The sequence below is a fragment of the Megachile rotundata genome, chromosome 13 (genome assembly GCF_050947335.1).
Source record: "Megachile rotundata isolate GNS110a chromosome 13, iyMegRotu1, whole genome shotgun sequence".
In the NCBI taxonomy this organism is placed as follows: Eukaryota; Metazoa; Arthropoda; class Insecta; order Hymenoptera; family Megachilidae; genus Megachile; species Megachile rotundata.
In genome coordinates, this window is record NC_134995.1 from 11,587,725 (window position 1) to 11,606,266 (window position 18,542).

Here is an 18,542-nt window from a genome sequence, read left to right on the forward strand (position 1 = left end):
CTGAATTGCGTTATTGTTTCAAGATTATTTTATTTGCGTCTTCTGGACCGCGCGTTATCTTGTTTGCGAGTTCTGACCGGTGAGAATACGTTTCACTGCAAACAGTCGCAACGCAGGCAGGAAGAAGTTAACTTCTTCCGAAACACGGTGTTATTCAATAGGTTGATGTAATCAGGTAAAGATAGCGATTTTGAAAGTGTTACATTCCGTTTGATACCGTTACTCAACAGCCTGTTCTTTTTTCCTTCCTGACTAAGCTATTATTTAGTAAGACGATAATAATAATTCGATCGAAGACTATTTTTTTACTCTTGCATCACTTTCTTTCGTGTACTTTTTTTCAAAATAATCTGTAGCGTTTTCTCTGAGTGATATTTTTCAAGAAAAATATGTGATCTGACGTAGGACGATCGTTGCCCTTCATTTACGATTCAAGGATGCGATTTGCATATCAAAACTTTCCGTTCTGTCGAGACCGGCCACTTTTTCAGTGTCACCGTCAAAGGACGCGTTTATGCTCATAAATGGTGTGCTTAGCACGCCGGAATCTAAACGGAATACAAAGTTCGCGGTACTATTGGCGAAGAAAGGATTTCGTAAACGGGCAGAAACGCGTTTCTTAAACCTTGACGTTTCTCATCTTTTACCGTGAGTTTGGACAAAAAATATTTAGAATAATAATGATCAAAGGAGTAGATATTTAATCACAAAACTTTGGTGGTTTCGAATTTTGGAATACTAGTTTAACGATACTAATGAAAGTAAGACAATATTTAAACAGTTATTTAAACTTGAAGCCTACACATATTTCGAACAATTAGAGAGTCATTACAGTTAATTAACGCGACTCTTTTTTATTTGCGAAATATGAAATTGTAAGCTTTCTAATGAAGAGTGTTACTAAAGAGCATGTTGCAAATACGAAGTAACTAAAAGGTATCATACTCTAAATCCGGTTTAGCAATCATATTTCCTTGATCTTCTGAGAAACCGACAAAAAATGTAATCGGTGACAAACACGATGATTAAGGTATTCAGGAAATGTATTATTAATAACCTACGAATAGAGTTAGTTACTTAGTACTCACAATTAAGACGACACATGATTATGTAGATTAGTAGCTCTCTAGATTCTTGAATCCCTAGATTCCTTCTTAGATTTTGAAATTGTGGGATTCCACGATTTTTAGATTCTTTGATTCTTAAATTGTTAGATTCCTAGATCCGTGGATCTCTAAGTTTCTAGGTCCCTAGGTCCCTAGATCCCTAGATTCCTAGGTTTCTAGATCCGTGGATCCCTAGATCGGTGGATACCTAGATCGGTGGATTCCTAGATCGGTAGATACCTAGATCGGTGGATATCTAGATCGGTGGATCCCTAGATCGGTGGATTCCTAGATCGGTGGATATCTAGATCGGTGGATCCCTAGATCGGTGGATTCCTAGATCGGTGGATATCTAGATCGGTGGATCCCTAGATCGGTGGATCCCTAGATCGGTGGATTCCTAGATCGGTGGATATCTAGATCGGTGGATCCCTAGATCGGTGGATCCCTAGATCGGTGGATATCTAGATCGGTGGATCCCTAGATCGGTGGATCCCTAGATCGGTGGATTCCTAAATCGGTGGATATCTAGATCGGTGGATCCCTAGATCGGTGGATCCCTAGATGCTTGCATTTCTAGATCCGTGGATCCCTAGATCGGTGGATTCCTAGATCGGTGGATCCCTAGATCGGTGGATATCTAGATCGGTGGATCCCTAGATCGGTGGATCCCTAGATGCTTGCATCCCTAGATCGGTGGATCCCTAGATCGGTGGATCCCCATATCCGTGGATTCCTAGATCCATGGATCCCTAGATCCTTGCATCCCTAGATCCTTGCATCCCTAGATCCTTGCATCCCTAGATCCTTGCATCCCTAGATCCTTGCATCCCTAGATCCGAGGATCCCTAAATCCCTAAATCTCTTAGACTCCTAAAGTCCTTGATTCGCGAATCTCCCTACATTCTAAAATCCTTACACCGCAGAATATATCAATTAACTCTTTCATAAATTTTTTAAAAGTTCACATCAATCCACAATATTTATACAAACACAGAAAAATACAAAAGTAAAAAACCGCTGAAGAAAAATGTAAATTTTAAATGTTCCGTGTAAACCATTAATTACCCGAAGTTTTTTGAAGACAAATTGTTTGTTTTTATGACAGAATTCATTAAAAATGAACGTACAGACGATCGTGGTAATGATACTTCTTTCGTCAATCTCAGTGACGTACGCGTCTTTCCCTGTTTTATATAAGATCATCATAAAAGTACCAGGAAACTGGTTCGATCGCTTTTTCTTCGTGAACTTTGATCCCGCAAGAAGTTACATTTCCCATCATTCATTTTTAAGATCATTTTTTGCAGTTCGAAAATAAAAAATGGTGTTTGTATTTGTTACGCGTTTGATTCATAATTTATGAGACGTCTAATTGGAACATGAAGTTCTTTCTTCTTGAGAAGTTGTTCTCGTGTTTCTTGAGGTAAAGGTCAGCGTCCTTCAGCTTCTCTTTGTTCGAGTTTATCTTTAGTAGCGGAAGATGGACTTTCCTTGTCTGAAACAAGTTTGACAAAGAAGACCAAAGTTTCAAACTTTCCAGTCTGGTGAATCATGAATATTTTAAACTTTCCAGATTTTATTATATTCATACTGTTACTAACTTATCTTCTGTTTATTTACTGTCTTAAAACAGCAGCAAAGCACAGAAAACAGAGACGACACTCACCTTTGATCTCTCGAAAGCGAGATAATATTTATTAAAAATAAATTACTGTGCAGGTTTAAACTATTCTTTCCACCATACTTCTATGCACCCCCAATTCTTTTGACTTTAAAAAACTTTCTTTTGAATTTAAATTGATCTCTCTAGATTTCCTTTAGTGTCGCCTTTTATTATGTCTACTCCTTGCGTATAATCGTGTTTGCGTACCTCGTTAAATGCACAGTTTCCTTGACTCGGGTACAAAGTAACGTTGATCATCATTGACGTAACTAGAGAACAGAGTAAACTTCCGATCAAATGATTTTACAACAAAATATTTGTATATTCGACTACTTACACAATCCCGTATAAGTTCGTTTAGAATGTAAAATGCGATGGCGCGAGTCGTTTGTGTAAATCGTACGCGTCGACTTCTCTTGCGAAGCATTGAAATCACCGAAGCGAATTCGACCGTGTTCGCTTCTTCGCTCGGAAAATGTTTCAAAACCGAAGGCAGTGAAATTGAAATAGAAATCGGATAACAAGCTTCCATGAATTTTCGTACACCAGGTTTTTCTTGCTTTTTATTTAGCGATACGCAGTTACGGGCGTGAATCACTACGCGTGATTCATGACTTTTATCATTCAGAGAATGATTCTTAAAACGGTCGTTGCTTTAACAAATGTATAATCGATTTTCCTTTCTAATCGAATCGGTGGATTCTTAGATCGGTGGATTCCTAGATCGGTGGATTCCTAGATCGGTGGATTCCTAGATCGGTGGATTCCTAGATCGGTGGATTTTTAGATCGGTGGATTCCTAGATCGGTGGATTTCTAGATCGGTGGATTCCTAGATCGGTGGATTTTTAGATCGGTGGATTTTTAGATCGGTGGATTCCTAGATCGGTGGATTTTTAGATCGGTGGATTCCTAGATCGGTGGATTCCTAAATCGGTGGATTCCTAGATCGGTGGATTTTTAGATCGGTGGATTTTTAGATCGGTGGATTCCTAGATCGGTGGATTTTTAGATCGGTGGATTCCTAGATCGGTGGATTCCTAGATCGGTGGATTCCTAAATCGGTGGATACCTAGATCGGTGGATTCCTAGATCGGTGCATTCCTAGATCGGTGGATTCCTAGATCCGTGGATCCTTAGATCGGTGGATTCCTAGATCGGTGGATTCTTAGATCCGTGGATTCCTAGATCGGTGGATTCCTAAATCGGTGGATTCCTAGATCGGTGGATTCCTAGATCGGTGGATTCCTAAATCGGTGGATCCCTAGATCCGTGGATTCCTAGATCGGTGCATTCCTAAATCGGTGGATACCTAGATCGGTGCATCACTAGATCGGTGGATCCCTAGATCGGTGGATCCCTAGATCCTTGCATCCCGAGATAGGTGGATCCCTAGATCGGTGGATCCCTAGATCCTTGCATCCCTAAATCCTTGCATCCCTAGATCGGTGGATCCCTAGATCTTTGCATCCCTAGATCCGTAGATCCCTAGATCGGTGGATCCCTAGATCCTTGCATCCCTACATCCTTGCATCCCTACATCCTTGCATCCCTAGATCCTTGCATCCCTAGATCCTTGCATCCCTAGATCCTTGCATCCCTACATCCTTGCATCCCTAGATCCTTGCATCCCTAAATCCTTGCATCCCTAGATCCTTGCATCCCTACATCCCCGCATCCCTACATCCTCGCATCCCTAGATCCGAATTTTCCTATTAATATTTGCATATGCTATAAGTGTATCTCCCGCTGCAATTACTCGATGAATTCATACTCGAGCGAATTCATTAACGAGAAAGTAATAGTTCTTAAAAAGTGTAACTCCAAGAGTTGATTATTGTCCCGTAGAACTGGTATGCCTCTTGCGTCAAACGCTTAATAACATCTAATCAGCGTGAATGAGTTTATCAAGTTATGAAGAGTTATACGCAACTATTAAATAATTACGAGAGTTATGTGGTTCACCTTCGTCTATTTCGGTGTATACTTGTATAATCATAAATAAAATTATCGGTAAAATAGAGTATACTTTGATATCAAGCTTATTCATTCTTCTTTGGCAAATAAATGGAACATCCGTGTAAACGAGAAGTAGATACTAAAATTGCAATACATACTTGTTATTTCTGCTTCATTTCAATATTGTAATGACGAGCGACGAAACCTTGCGGGTGCACCAGAATGTCAGCCATAATCATTGGCGTAACCAAGAGTAAAGGGAGCTTCTTCTTGTTATAACTTTTCAAAATCGTGTGTTTTACCGCAACGTAATACTCGGTTCAGGGGAAAGAGAAAGCAGTACCCTGGCTTCCCAGAATCTCCACTGTTGATGACTGTGGTGGGACATTCCAAATGTTCGCTGAAAACGAATAAAACGTAGGAACTGGCAAAGTTATATAAAAATAATGTAGATGAGTTGACAAAAATTTCGACACTGATGGCTATCGTTTATCATAAATAATATGGCTGTTTCCTTGAGGTTTTTAGCGTCTACCAGCTATAATCCTTGCAATTTTAAATTACCAAATTACCATGTGTCGAACACTTTGTATCAAAACGTAAATACAGGAGATGACTTCGAGAAACTTCTCTATGATATGCTAAGAGATGACAGTAAAAGTATTTGTCTCGATATTTACCATTCGATGTGAACATCAAACTTGTCAGAATATTGTAAGATGACTTCGAGAAACTTTACAATGACATACTAGGAAATGACAATAAAAGTTTGATATGTTCATCTTGACATTTACTATTCGGTACCCATTAAATAGTTAAAGATGACTTCGATAAACTTCACAAAACTAAGAGATGACAAGAGTTTGATATGTTTGTCTCGACATTTACTATTCAGTCTCTTGAGGTATCTTTACGTCAATAATATAGATACCTCAAGATATCGTGGATCCCTAGATCCGTGGATCCCTAGATCGGTGGATTCCTAGATCCGTGGATACCTAAATCCTTGCATCCCTAGATCGGTGGATCCCTAGATTCGTGAATCCCTAGATCGGTGGATCCCTAGATGCTTGCATTCCTAGATCGGTGGATTCCTAGATCGGTGGATCCCTAGATCCTTGCATCCCTAGATCGGTCGATCCCTAGATCCGTGGATCCCTAGATCGGTGGATCCCTAGATCGGTGGATCCCTAGATCGGTGGATTCCTAGATCGGTGGATCCCTAGATGCTTGCATCCCTAGATCGGTGGATCCCTAGATCCGTGGATCCCTAGATCGGTGGATCCCTAGATCCGTGGATCCCTAGATCGGTGGATCCCTAGATCGGTGGATCCCTAGATCGGTGGATTCCTAGATCGGTGGATCCCTAGATGCTTGCATCCCTAGATCGGTGGATCCCTAGATCGGTGGATCCCTAGATCCTTGCATCCCTAGATCCGTGGATTCCTAGATCGGTGGATCCCTAGATCGGTGGATCCCTAGATCCATGGATCCCTAGATCGGTGGATCCCTAGATCCTTGCATCCCTAGATCCGTGGATTCCTAGATCGGTGGATCCCTAGATCAGTGGATCCCTAGATCGGTGGATCCCTAGATCCTTGCATCCCTAGATCCGTGGCTTCCTAGATCCATGGATCCCTAGATCCGTGGATCCCTAGATCCTTGAATCCTTAGATCCATGCATCCCTAGATCCGTAGATCTCTATATCCTTGCATCCCTAGATCCTTGCATCTCTGGATCCTTGAAGTTATCCAGTTATAATATCGTAAGATGACTTCAATAAACTTGACAATACTAAGAGTTGACAAAAGTTATATATATTTGTCTCTACATTTACTATTCAGTCTTTTCAGGTATTTTTACATCAGTAATATTGATACCTCAGTTATCATAATACCGTCGATAAACTTCACAATACTATAAAACGACAAAAGTTTGCCATGTCTAACATTTACCATTCGACACATCAGTTATAATATCCTAAGAATTACAGATCTACAGTAAAATGTGACTTACACTTTGATCTACGCACAGCTCATTATCCGATCGCTAAAATATCGCACACGCAGACTCGTATGGTCTGTACCTATAATAGCCCGGCCAGTTTTGCCCCCACCTGCAAACTGGTCCCTGCCTGTTCGACGGATTGCACAAGCATTTGATTCTCCATTCTGCAGCCTACCGAGTCAGTTCACGGTGGAAACGCGGCCAGAACTGTCCTGTCGTGTTTCCTGGTTTTAACTCGAATTTCAGTCGCGCCCTTTCGAAGGACGTCTTTCGGAAGTTGTGCTCGGTGATAGAGGGTTGATGAGTCCTTGATGACCTGCGGGTGAAAGTATTACGTGCTGACGGTTAGATTGTTAAGACTATGGTGGAAGATCGATATGAACGTGTTTTTGGTGAATCAAACCGAACACTGATTCAGTAACTGGTGGTCGACTGGTGGATTTTTTTATTGAAAAGGCAGATTGCTGAGGGAGCTGGAAGTTGCAGGTTAGGACTTATGGAAGTTATGGAGAGCTTTGGATGTTTTGGTGATTGGGCTTTGGTGAATTATATGCGCTTGGGTGAATTATATGCACTTTGGTGAAGTTAGGTCTTGAAGTTAAGTCTTTAAGTACATAGTTGAGGATTTAAATTATGGAGATCCTTTGGATGTTTTGGTGATTGGACTTTGGTGAATGATGGCGTTTGGTGAATTACGTCTTGAAGTTAAGTCTTCAAGTACGTAGTTGAGGATTTAAGTTATGGAGATCCTTTGGATGTTTTGGTGATTGGGCTTTGGTGAATTATATGCGCTTGGGTGAATTATATGTACTTTGGTGAAGTCACCTTTTGAAGTTAAATCTTCAAGTACGTAGTTGAGGATTTAAACTATGGAGATCTTAGAATGTTTTGGTGATTGGGCTTTGGTGAATGATATGCATTTTAGTGAAATCACCTCTTGAAGTTAAGTCTTCAAGTACGTAGTTGAGGATTTAAATTATGGAGATCTTTGTTTTGGTGATTGGGCTTTGGTGAATGATATGCACTTCGGTGAAGTTACTTCTTGAAGTTAAATCTTCAAGTACGTAGTTGAGGATTTAAATTATGGAGATCTTAGGATGTTTTGTTAATTAGACTTTGGTGAATGATATGCATTTTGGTGAAGTCACCTCTTGAAGTTAAATATTCAAGTACGTAGTTGAGGATTAAAATTATGCAGATCTTAAGATGTTTTGGTGATTGGGCTCTGATGAATGATATGCATTTTAGTGAAGTTACGTCTCGAAGATCTTCAACGGGGTAGTTAAAGATTTATTTCTTTATTTAAGAAGCTTTAGATTGAAAGAAGTTTTCTGTTTGTGAATAATTAAATAATTGCAAGATTTTCGAAAACACTTTTTTGGACTTCGGAAGGCGATAAAAATTTCGCCTTATTTTTCAAGTTTCACAAATTTGCAAAATACCTTCCTTACTTAAGGAAATAGAAGACTATCATAAACACTATAATTGAAGTTTTTCCATTAATTATCCGTCGTGAATGGTAATACGAATTTATTTATTTTTTGCCTTCACTGCCGTTGTAAATAAACACGTGAAAAAGAAAGAAAGAAAAATATTGACGCAAAACGTTTTTCCGCAAAAAAAAACGCAGACTCTTGCAACAGTTTTTTATATTCACGTAACGTTGTTTTATAAAAACAGTAAAATGCAAATTTTTTGAAATTTCGAGTCGTATGTTTGGCTTGAAAGTATGCTCCGGTTTAAACACGTAGACTAGATCATTATGTAATTTCTTTCTAGTCGATCGGTGAGGTAATTTTTGCCATAACACAGATTATTGAAATATGTCTATAATACTCGTACAATAAAAAATACAGCGATACAATTTTTTTATCGTAATTCTTTTAAATGACTAATTTAAATATTTTTAAATGAAATAGATTTTTAAACAAATTTGAAATAAATGTTTTTAGTTCGTCATAAAAATCACTCGTTGTTTCAAGAAGAACAAAAACGTCGGTCGTTTGAAATACGTCTAAATACTCGTACAATAAAAAATACAGCGATACAATTTTTTTATCGTAATTCTTTTGAATGACTAATTTAAATATTTGTACACGGAATAGATTTTTAAACAAATTTGAAATAAATGTTTTTAGTTCGTCATAAAAATCACTCGTTTCAAGAAGAACAAAAACGTCGGTCGTTTGAAATATGTCTAAATACTCGTACAATAAAAAATACAGCGATACAATTTTTTTATCGTAATTCTTTTAAATGATTAATTTAAATATTTGTACACGGAATAGATTTTTAAACAAATTCGAAATAAAAGCTTTTAGCTGTTTATCATAAAAATCACTCGTTTCAGGAAGAACAAAAACGTCGGTCGTTTGAAACTAATCAAGTACTTCAGTGGAAAACTCCAGCTCGCTTATCATTAGTCCTTCATTAGTTAATTCATGAATATTTCCTAATCCAAAAATTATTCAACGAAGAGTTTCATCAGGGATTTTCAAAAGATTACAGCTGGAAAAGAATTCCAAAGCAAATTGTTTGAAACTGCGTATGCAAAACCGAAGGAATAGGAACGATGATCGTGACCTGATTTCCTCGACATCATGATCGTAACATTATAGACTTTTTACGATCATTATCATTCTTACGTCGAAGAGTTCCAAGAACGTTTAAAAGAATTGTTTTTTTAACTAATTTCCTAATAACATCGGTTAATAGGAAATCAATACGAAGGACGAGTATATTTATTCGTACGAGTGACGCGAAAAATAAGTTCCACGTGTTTACGAGACGCGCACGCACAAAAATGCAAATTGATCGAGACGCGTTTCCATTTTTGCTCTTATCGCGTTTAGAAATCTTGCGATTCATTGATTCTGCTTTGTTGATAATTGTTGGAACGTTGGATGAACGGTTAGGGTTTGAAACACTATAAAAATTCGAGGATTCGAAGATTCGACGCTGATGGAATTTGCAGAAATGTATTTTTGTGAATTCTGAAGAGTCTTCAGAAAGCATTCGTGTTCTGTCACAAAATTAATTCAGCATTGTGTCAAAACAAGGAGCTAAATTTGAAGATTTGAAAGCATCATTCAATTTTTTCTATCTACAGTTTTCCTGACACTTCCATTTTAGCTAATTATTTCAACAACTTCCCTCGGTAAATCTATTACACAATTCACAAAAATATCCTCAATGTCCAGATGTTAATATTTAAATGTTTAAAAGGAAACACTCGAAGAAGGAAGTACATTGCATCGTTTTGTTTCTATTCAGTTTTCTAATCACAATGTTCTACTTTCATCCGAGACAAAAGCTCCCCGAGTGAACCGAAACTTGATAACCCATTTCACTTGATTTCTCTCGATGCCTTTTGTTTCCTAACGGGAGCTCGGTTGCGAAAGATGCGTCTAAAACTAATCACTTTCCATTTCTTCGAACTTTTGTGTGTAGATAAGTTTCAATGAACTTGTGCGCTTCGACGAAGGAAAAAGTATCGACCTGCCTTTGATGTGATTGTGGTATTTCCATTTTTGCAAGCAGCGTGTCTTTGTCTTTCGATCAAATATTCGATAGCTTGATAATTGAAATAGGAGTTAATTTTCAAAGTTATAAGATAAACACAAGTTTCACATAAGTTTCTGACCTTATAAAAGATTATTATGTACTTAGTGTAAGATTCAAATTTTTATTCAAACCAGAACGTCAAACTTTTACTAATAGTGTCATGTAACTTTTCGAATATCTTTTGAAGACTCGAAAAATTAACTTGGATACTTAAGAATTCAAAAACCCAGGTTAAAAAATGTCTAAATTAGTGCGAGAAGTATGAGATACTTCACATTAATTGAAGAAAAATGAATAGCACAAAATCATCAGACATCTCATTGTTTGTCAGACACTGAACAAAGTATATTTATCGCACCGTACAAAAAAACTTTTGTTACGTGTGCAAAAGTTACATGATAGTTTGTGTAATAATGATAAATAGCGTACGCAGGTTAACTAGGTTGTAAAAAGTTTGCTCGTAATGTATTCAGATTGTAATCGTTTGCATAAAATCGGCTTGCATGATCGAGACAATAAATTGATAGCTATTAAGATGTGTCCGTTAAAAGATAAGTATAATGAATGATTATGAAAAGAACATGTAAATTAATTCGCCGAATATTTCGTAGAGAAATACTCGATTTCAAAACTGAATGAATGATCGCTTTATCGAAATTGTTACGTAACTCATATTTCGAAATTTATGAATATTTAATCGATAGAAAAATACGTTCAATTGCGTAAGGAAGGTTATTACTCACGCGTGTAAACCTTTCGTTACATGAGCACCGTTTCTCTTTGACCAAAAACGAGGGAAAAAAATTAGAGGCTGGGAACAAAAACGATACTTGTGGCATGGTACAACTGTACTTTACAACTGTACTTTATAACTATACTATACAACTATAATTTACAACTATAATATACAACTACAATATACAATTATGCTATACAACTATAATTTACAACTATAATATACAACTGTGCTATACAGCTATGCTATACAACTATAATTTACATCTATAATATACAACTATGCTATACAACCATAATATACAACTACAATATACAACTATGCTATACAACTATGCTACATAATTATAATTTACAACTATAATATACAATTATGCTATGCAACTATAATTTACATCTATAATATACAGCTGTGCTATACAATTATGCTATACAACCATAATATACAACTACAATATACAACTATGCTACACAATTATAATTTACAACTATAACATACAATTATGCTATACAACTATAATTTACATCTATAATATACAACTGTGCTATACAATTATGCTATACAACCATAACATACAACTACAATATACAACTATGCTATACAACTATGCTATACAATTATAATTTACAACTATAATATACAACTATGCTATACAACTATAATTTACATCTATAATATACAACTGTGCTATACAACTATGCTATACAACTATAATTTACATCTATAATATACAACTGTGCTATACAACTATGCTATACAACTATAATATACAACTATAATATACAACTATACTATACAACAATACTATACATTTAAATATAAAAAAAGGAAGATATTGATTGTGACGAAAAAATATTTATACCAATTAACATCCTTCGCCTGGCAAACGGACACCGCAGTTGCAAAACGCGTTTGTTTAAATTTCGATGTCTTAAGCAGGTCATTTGTAATAAGTTACACGTCGGTAGTCTTCGTGATTCACGATTCGACGTATCTTAAAAATCTTTCGAGTAAAAAACCGATGATACTGCAAAATTACGCAAACCGCGAGTATTCAAATATACAATCATATTCTTGCTATACTGTCGACTGTAAAAATACGAGGCACCCGACTCGTAAAATAAGTTACTTAAAAAGTATATAAAGCAAGTTCTAAAATTTGTATTACAATGCTTAATAAACACTTTGCGAGTTTAAACGTGTAAAGTATAGGCTCCTTCTCTTTGTAAAGTACAGAGACGGAATTATTAAAAATTTCGTAAATGACAGTCCAAGATGGGTCTTTCGACAGATAGCGTCCCTGAAAGATTCGGTCGACTGGCCCATCTCGTGGGTCCGGTTTAGTGAGTCGATATTGCGAGTCAAGGTCGTACATTTGTTTGTAAAAAAGGAAAGCGAATGAAATAAAGAAGCGGGTTTTCGAAGCGCCAACAGTACGCGGGTAAATTGAACTGTTTCATCGAAACGAAAGCCGATTGCACGTGCTTGTATCCACCTCTTTAGCCTGGAGCAGCTGGAGATAGGTGAGAGTTTGTTACAACGCATTACATCACTGACGAATCACGACGCCATCGATTACGTACAATTCTCGAATCCTTTCATCGCTCTCTGTTTCTACGAAACTTAAGGAGCACAGAATTCTGCTCTCCTTGATTTTTAAAATCATCCTTGCGGTTCATGTAAAGCAAGTCACGATGACTGTACTTGAGCAGTATAAAGAAAAGCATAAGATGTAGAATCTTTCAACGAGAAAACATCCGATTAGTCACTACGCAAATATGCGCCGTAAAGTTATACTACGAGCACTTTTACCAGCCAATGCCCCTTACGTTCCAACTAGGAAGAACGTCCAGACTAATCCGAATTATTATTCCGACATGTTTACAATGCACGACGCAGTAAAAATCTCGTCCTCCTTTAACGAATAATTCCAAAGACTCGCATCAATTACCAATTATTTCTAGTCAAATGTAAATTATAACGTGAACTGTCGTTGACAAACAAAAAATTGTAAAATAGTTACATATTCATGAACTCCGCGTATCAGGACTTTTTTTTCGTCAACAAGAAACTACTGCGTTTGGCAAAAAGCCTTAATCTTTTTAATGCGCGTCAATTCTAAAAGTAAACAGAATAAATGATTCGGTTTTCATCTGAATTTCCAGACATGGAAAACGCTAGTAGTCCGCCGCAGGCAGCGTCCTTGGAACTGAAAACTCGAAGAGCACAGTTGCAGACGCAGGTCTCGAGTTTGGATTCCAAACGAAGGCAAGCAGTGTACGTGAGGAGAGCTTTTAAAAAGTATGGCCCGAAGAGCAACCCCAACATCATTCTAGATGGACTGAACATGACAGTGCCGAAAGGCACGATGTAAGTTTCATTTTTCTACTGCTTGTTTTCGTTTCCAAATTTACAAGTATTCGAATTTTCAGATACGGTCTGCTCGGTGCGAGCGGTTGCGGAAAGACCACTTTGCTGTCCTGCATAGTGGGTCGAAGACGTCTAAACTCTGGAGAGATCTGGGTGCTGGGTGGCAAGCCAGGATCGAAAGGATCTGGGGTACCAGGTCCGCGAGTAGGTTACATGCCACAAGAAATCGCGTTGTACGGAGAATTCTCCATAAGAGAGACTTTCATTTATTTTGGCTGGTGTGCTGGAATGTCGACGCCCGAAGTGGATGAAAAAGTGGAGTTTCTTGTAAAGGTATATCGAAGTAGAAGTCCAGGTTGATCCGTAGAATTCCCTTCCTAGAACACACTTGAAAAAGTAAACTTATAAAATCTATGTTAGACTTAACCATCGCTAAATACTTCATAATTTTAGTAAAGTTATGGGACCTTCCCCGAAATAGTTCTTGCAGTTGCCATCCGAGAACCGTCTCGTGAAGAACTTGTCCGGAGGTCAACAGAGAAGAGTGTCTTTCGCAGCAGCCCTTGTCGCGGATCCAGAATTGTTAATCTTGGATGAACCCACTGTAGGTGTAGACCCGGTTCTACGACAGAACATCTGGGATCACCTGGTGCACATGACGAAGGACAGCAATAAGACTATCATCATCACCACTCATTACATCGAGGAAACGAGACAAGCTGGTATCATAGGTTTGATGAGAGGCGGTAAACTGTTGGCTGAAGAGTCACCGACGAAGTTAATGGAGATGAACAATGTGGACTCTCTGGAGGATGTGTTCTTGAAGCTCAGTAGACGACAGAACATGGGTCTTCGAAGGAGAAGTAGCATCCTCAGCAGCGTCACCGGCGTTCCTCCGGAAGTTGTATGATATTTACCATATTTTTCATACTTTTGAAAATGATGAAACTGTGATACAAATATGATTGATCATTACCCAGGATGTGGACGAGGAGATGAGCGGTGAATTTGGTGATAACGTCAGTCTTTCTAGTCGAAGAAAAAGCATTGTCGTCGAAGAAACACTTGTGAGTCTTTCTTTTCGGTTAGTCTTTCTGTTGGGTGAATTTTTATGCAAGTGTTTTGATGAACAGGTGCCAGAGCTGCCACCAGAAGAGAAAGGTCCCTCTAAATTCCAGATGCTTAATGGTCAACATATGAAAGCTCTTATATGGAAGAACTTCCTGTGGATGTGGCGAAATGTAGGGTAAGTGCAAATCGTATCGAAACTCGGCTGTACTCATGAACTGCTCGTTCTTTCCAGAATGATGTTATTTATCATCGGTCTTCCAGTCGCTGAGATTATTCTGTTCTGCCTCTCCATTGGCAAAGATCCAATGAACTTAAAGATAGCGATAGTGAACCACGAATTGAATAACAGCATGGGGCCTTGTATACCGACAACCGGCTGCGACTGGCATCGATTAAGCTGTCGATATTTAAAACATCTAGAGGAAACATCCGTAGAGTTTATAACGTACGACAATGAAATGGATGCTAAACACGCCGTCGAAGATGGCACTGCTTGGGGTGCCATAACGTTCCCGTCAAACTATTCTAATTCTCTTTATGCGAGATTTGATCTGGGTCGTGAGACAGATATCTGGGATATCGCAGAATCGACCATGACGATTGTCATGGACATGTCCAGTGAGTTTATTGAAACATTTAACGTGTAAGTGATCCATGGTGAAAGACAACATTTTGTTTCTCTTTAGATCAGCAGATCGGTCAACTTCTGAAGAGGGACTTTTACAAGTCGTATGAAAAGTTCGCTGAAGAAGTGACGGTAGCTTGCAATTACAGCAGGAAGTATACTCACATACCTGTAAACGTAAGTACACGAAATTGTAATGTACAATTATAATTAATAAAATTATATTCATAAATCGTAATTCATAAATACATTAATTCCCAAAATGTTGAAGTAACATATTTTGCTATGTACAGTTTGAAACGCCGATCTATGGTCCTTTGGAGCCCAATTTCACAGACTTTGCAGCACCTGGAGTTATCTTAACGTGAGTAGTTGATCTTGCCAAAAATGTAACTTGTATAATAAAAATCATTCCCGTTACAGGATACTTTTCTTCTTATCAGTCGCTCTAACTTCTGGTGCCATGTTATTAGAAAGAAACGAGGGTCTTCTGGAAAGGAGTTTAGTTTCCGGTAATTAACGACCATCGTTTAAGGAGAAGTGATCAGGATATTAATATAGTGATTCATGTTCTGTTGGCAGGTCTTACTGGACCAGAAATCCTTTTCGCTCAAGTAGTTACTCAATTCGTAGTGATGACTGGACAGGCAGTCATGGTTCTACTATTCGCGTTCGCGATCTTTAACATTACGTGTGAAGGTAACATTGGTTGGATTGCCGTGTTGTCTGTTTTAACTGGACTGTGTGGAATGTGTTTCGGTAAGAGCAACATTCACTTTAGCTGTCTTTCCTACTGAAGAAAGTTATTCTGAAACATGAATATTTTTAGGGTTCACTATTGCTTGCGCCTGCGATACTGAAAGAAGTGCTACTTACTTGGCAATGGGTTCATTCCTGCCCATTGTGATGCTTTGTGGAATAATCTGGCCTATTGAAGGAATGCATGAAGTTCTGAAGTGCATCAGTTATGTTCTACCCCTTACGCAGAGCACAGAGTCAATGAGAGTTATGTTAGCTAGGGGATGGTCAATATCGAACTCCACTGTTTACAGTGGTTTCATTTCTACCTTCATCTGGATATGCATCTTCATGACTTCCTCGATACTGCTACTTAAATTTAAAAAGGGATAAAACTTCGTGTTCAGTTACAGACTTAAGCTACGTGGATAGTTGTCACTTGATCAAAGTTCTATAGCGACATTTACTCTGTCGAATAAACAATTACGTCGGAACTATTCGACGTATTACTGGAGAAAGAGTGAATAATACATCGTAAAAGATGTGGCGTATCTGCTCAATACAATTGTATTTATTACATCAATCTCTGTGGTAGCACAGAATCGTGATGATATTTGTACAGTGCAGACACAAGTAGATCATAAAATAAACCCATAGTTATAAAATCTTTGTACACCACGTGAATTATCGACTTAGAATAATCCATGACCTTCTTTTTCACTATATGTACTACTTTTTTAATTACTATTGTACTATAATTAGAATGGTAGAAATTTGTATAAATTTATGGTCTAACAAATATATGTATATATTAGAGTAGTAATAAACAATATTAGTAATTTGTATATGTAAATGGAAGAAAGGACAAGTAGGGTCAAGATACTTCAATAAATAGCAAGTTACAAACAAAAGTATAAAAAATTGTATTTATAATACAATGAGACATGTCTCATGAAACAGATCAAAACAGTCTTATTTGTTTGTAAACAAATAAATATCGTTTTTAATATATTATTTTACATAAATTATTTATATGCTGTTCATAATTATTATTTTGACTTTGAAGCACGTAAAAATGGTTCATGTAATACCTTGTGAATTCGTTCTGCCTTTTGTAAACCAATACCAGGACAAAGAGCTAATGTATTTGGTTGAGTTTTTATTAAGTTACTTAAAGTACCAAAAGTTGATAAGAGAGTTGTGGCATCTGTTTTATTAACTGACCTTATTGTTGTCAAAGCATTAACTATCTAAAAAAATTACAGAAAAAAGCTTTTAATCTTTCAATAATAAAAAGAGGTTTTATATTTCAAACAATGTATTATATACCTTCTGATATGGTGCTGTATCACTACGTTCCATAATTGCATCAGGTGGTTTGTTTTCATAAATCTTGTATGTTTCAATAATTTTACCAGCATCTTCTGCATTCCATGCTAACATCAGTGTCAAATCAGCAAGAATACAAACTCTTGTTAAATGTTTTAAAGCATGATGAGGATCTGCCACATCTACCTGTTTTTTTAATACAGACCTGTTAATAATCATAACTCAAATCATAAAGAAACTACATTATTAATAAAAAAGAGCTAGAATCATATTAACACACAACAAAAATAATTTAATTAACCTGAACTAAAAGTACTCTAAGATTATACATGTTTCCTAAAGCCTTCAAACGTTCATGGATGTAGTCTGGATTAAGCTGATGATATCGTATTGATAGAAAAAGAGCACAACTAGTTTTTCCCATTACATAGTCTGGTACAATTTCTGAGTACTCCCAAGGTACATTTGTTACATATTTCAGTAATGGATTTCCTTTCTACAAAAGAAATGATGCTTATAACAAACTAATGTCAAATAAATTATTTAAAACATAAATATTATTATGAACATACTTGCTTCAAGTTGACTAAAAGTGTATTAAACTTTGAAGAGTTCTTAATTTTAGAAGGTCCAGGTATTTCTTCTTTAAAGAATTCAGAACTTAACTCATTGGGTATAGCTAAACATAAAATATTAATTTTTTAAACAATAAATATTAATGTAATTATATATTAGTATGTAACTAACATTGTGACAAATCAGTTTTTGGTTGTTTAGGTGGAGAAGCATTATCATCTTCTTCTTCCATTGTATTAACAATAATTTTATCTTATGACAGTCAAATTTTTACAGCAATATTAGAACTTATTCTGTAATAAAATAAATTGTTATTAATTTTAATACACGTGCAGAATATTATTTTGATAATAAACAAATATTTTATTAGGTTAAGCTACTTATCACAAACAAAATACCTAAAGGAATACATACAACAAAGACAATCTACACATGCACATATATTTTTGTGTAAAATATTTGTGATTTTTTCTTATATTTTATCTAATTCTTATATCACATATCTAATCGAAAGTAATAAAAGTTATATTATCAGTAAATTATATTGCAATGAAAGTGATACTTTATATACTTATATTGGTAACACTGACAATTGACAACATCTGATCAGATGACACATTAACCAATATTTTCGCGAAGGAAAATGTTGTTCAGAATCATCGTAGCTACAACCTCTTTGCGACTCTTACATTAGTTCTAGGACACTCTATATATTTTTGACAGTATGTTGTAGATAAAATGGGATAAATATTCAGGTGTAGTTTGCAGATTACACAAATCAATGATAGCAAATCT

At 36.7% G+C, this 18,542-nt stretch overlaps 2 protein-coding genes and 1 long non-coding RNA gene across 9 annotated transcripts; 1 reads left to right on the forward strand and 2 right to left on the reverse strand.

Annotated features, from left to right (window-relative positions):
- The first annotated feature begins 84 nt into the window (after positions 1–84).
- Positions 85–16,851, forward strand: LOC100875731 (ABC transporter G family member 23). Of its 4 annotated transcripts, none has more exons than XM_012285237.2 (12): positions 85–175; positions 13,204–13,408; positions 13,471–13,741; positions 13,890–14,312; positions 14,389–14,475; positions 14,542–14,654; positions 14,712–15,097; positions 15,166–15,281; positions 15,398–15,468; positions 15,528–15,616; positions 15,687–15,863; positions 15,934–16,851. In XM_012285237.2, exons 2-12 carry the CDS (start codon positions 13,206–13,208, stop codon positions 16,233–16,235), a joined length of 2,238 nt encoding a protein of 745 aa, XP_012140627.1. In that variant the 5' UTR covers positions 85–175; positions 13,204–13,205; the 3' UTR covers positions 16,236–16,851. The 4 variants fall into 4 exon arrangements, with proteins under 4 accessions (XP_012140627.1, XP_012140638.1, XP_012140632.1 ...); XM_012285248.2 differs by lacking the exon at positions 85–175 and adding an exon at positions 554–648; XM_012285242.2 differs by lacking the exon at positions 85–175 and adding an exon at positions 6,894–7,224.
- On the reverse strand, positions 1,577–5,851 carry LOC105662492 (uncharacterized). 2 transcript variants are annotated; one of them, XR_013040204.1, is made up of 4 exons: positions 5,662–5,851; positions 4,889–5,130; positions 2,980–3,041; positions 1,577–2,604 (listed from the first exon to the last, which is right to left on the reverse strand). It is a non-coding gene; the product is annotated as an uncharacterized LOC105662492 (long non-coding RNA). The 2 variants fall into 2 exon arrangements; XR_013040203.1 differs by having other exon boundaries at positions 3,110–5,130.
- Positions 16,746–18,478, reverse strand: Ercc1 (DNA excision repair protein Ercc1). 3 transcript variants are annotated; one of them, XM_012285277.2, is made up of 6 exons: positions 18,338–18,478; positions 17,919–18,040; positions 17,744–17,850; positions 17,473–17,667; positions 17,172–17,357; positions 16,746–17,092 (listed from the first exon to the last, which is right to left on the reverse strand). In XM_012285277.2, exons 2-6 carry the CDS (start codon positions 17,977–17,979, stop codon positions 16,892–16,894), a joined length of 750 nt encoding a protein of 249 aa, XP_012140667.1. In that variant the 5' UTR covers positions 17,980–18,040; positions 18,338–18,478; the 3' UTR covers positions 16,746–16,891. The 3 variants fall into 3 exon arrangements, with proteins under 3 accessions (XP_012140667.1, XP_003699648.1, XP_076394735.1); XM_003699600.3 differs by lacking the exon at positions 18,338–18,478 and adding an exon at positions 18,162–18,303; XM_076538620.1 differs by lacking the exon at positions 18,338–18,478 and adding an exon at positions 18,146–18,303.
- Positions 18,479–18,542: the final 64 nt, after the last annotated feature.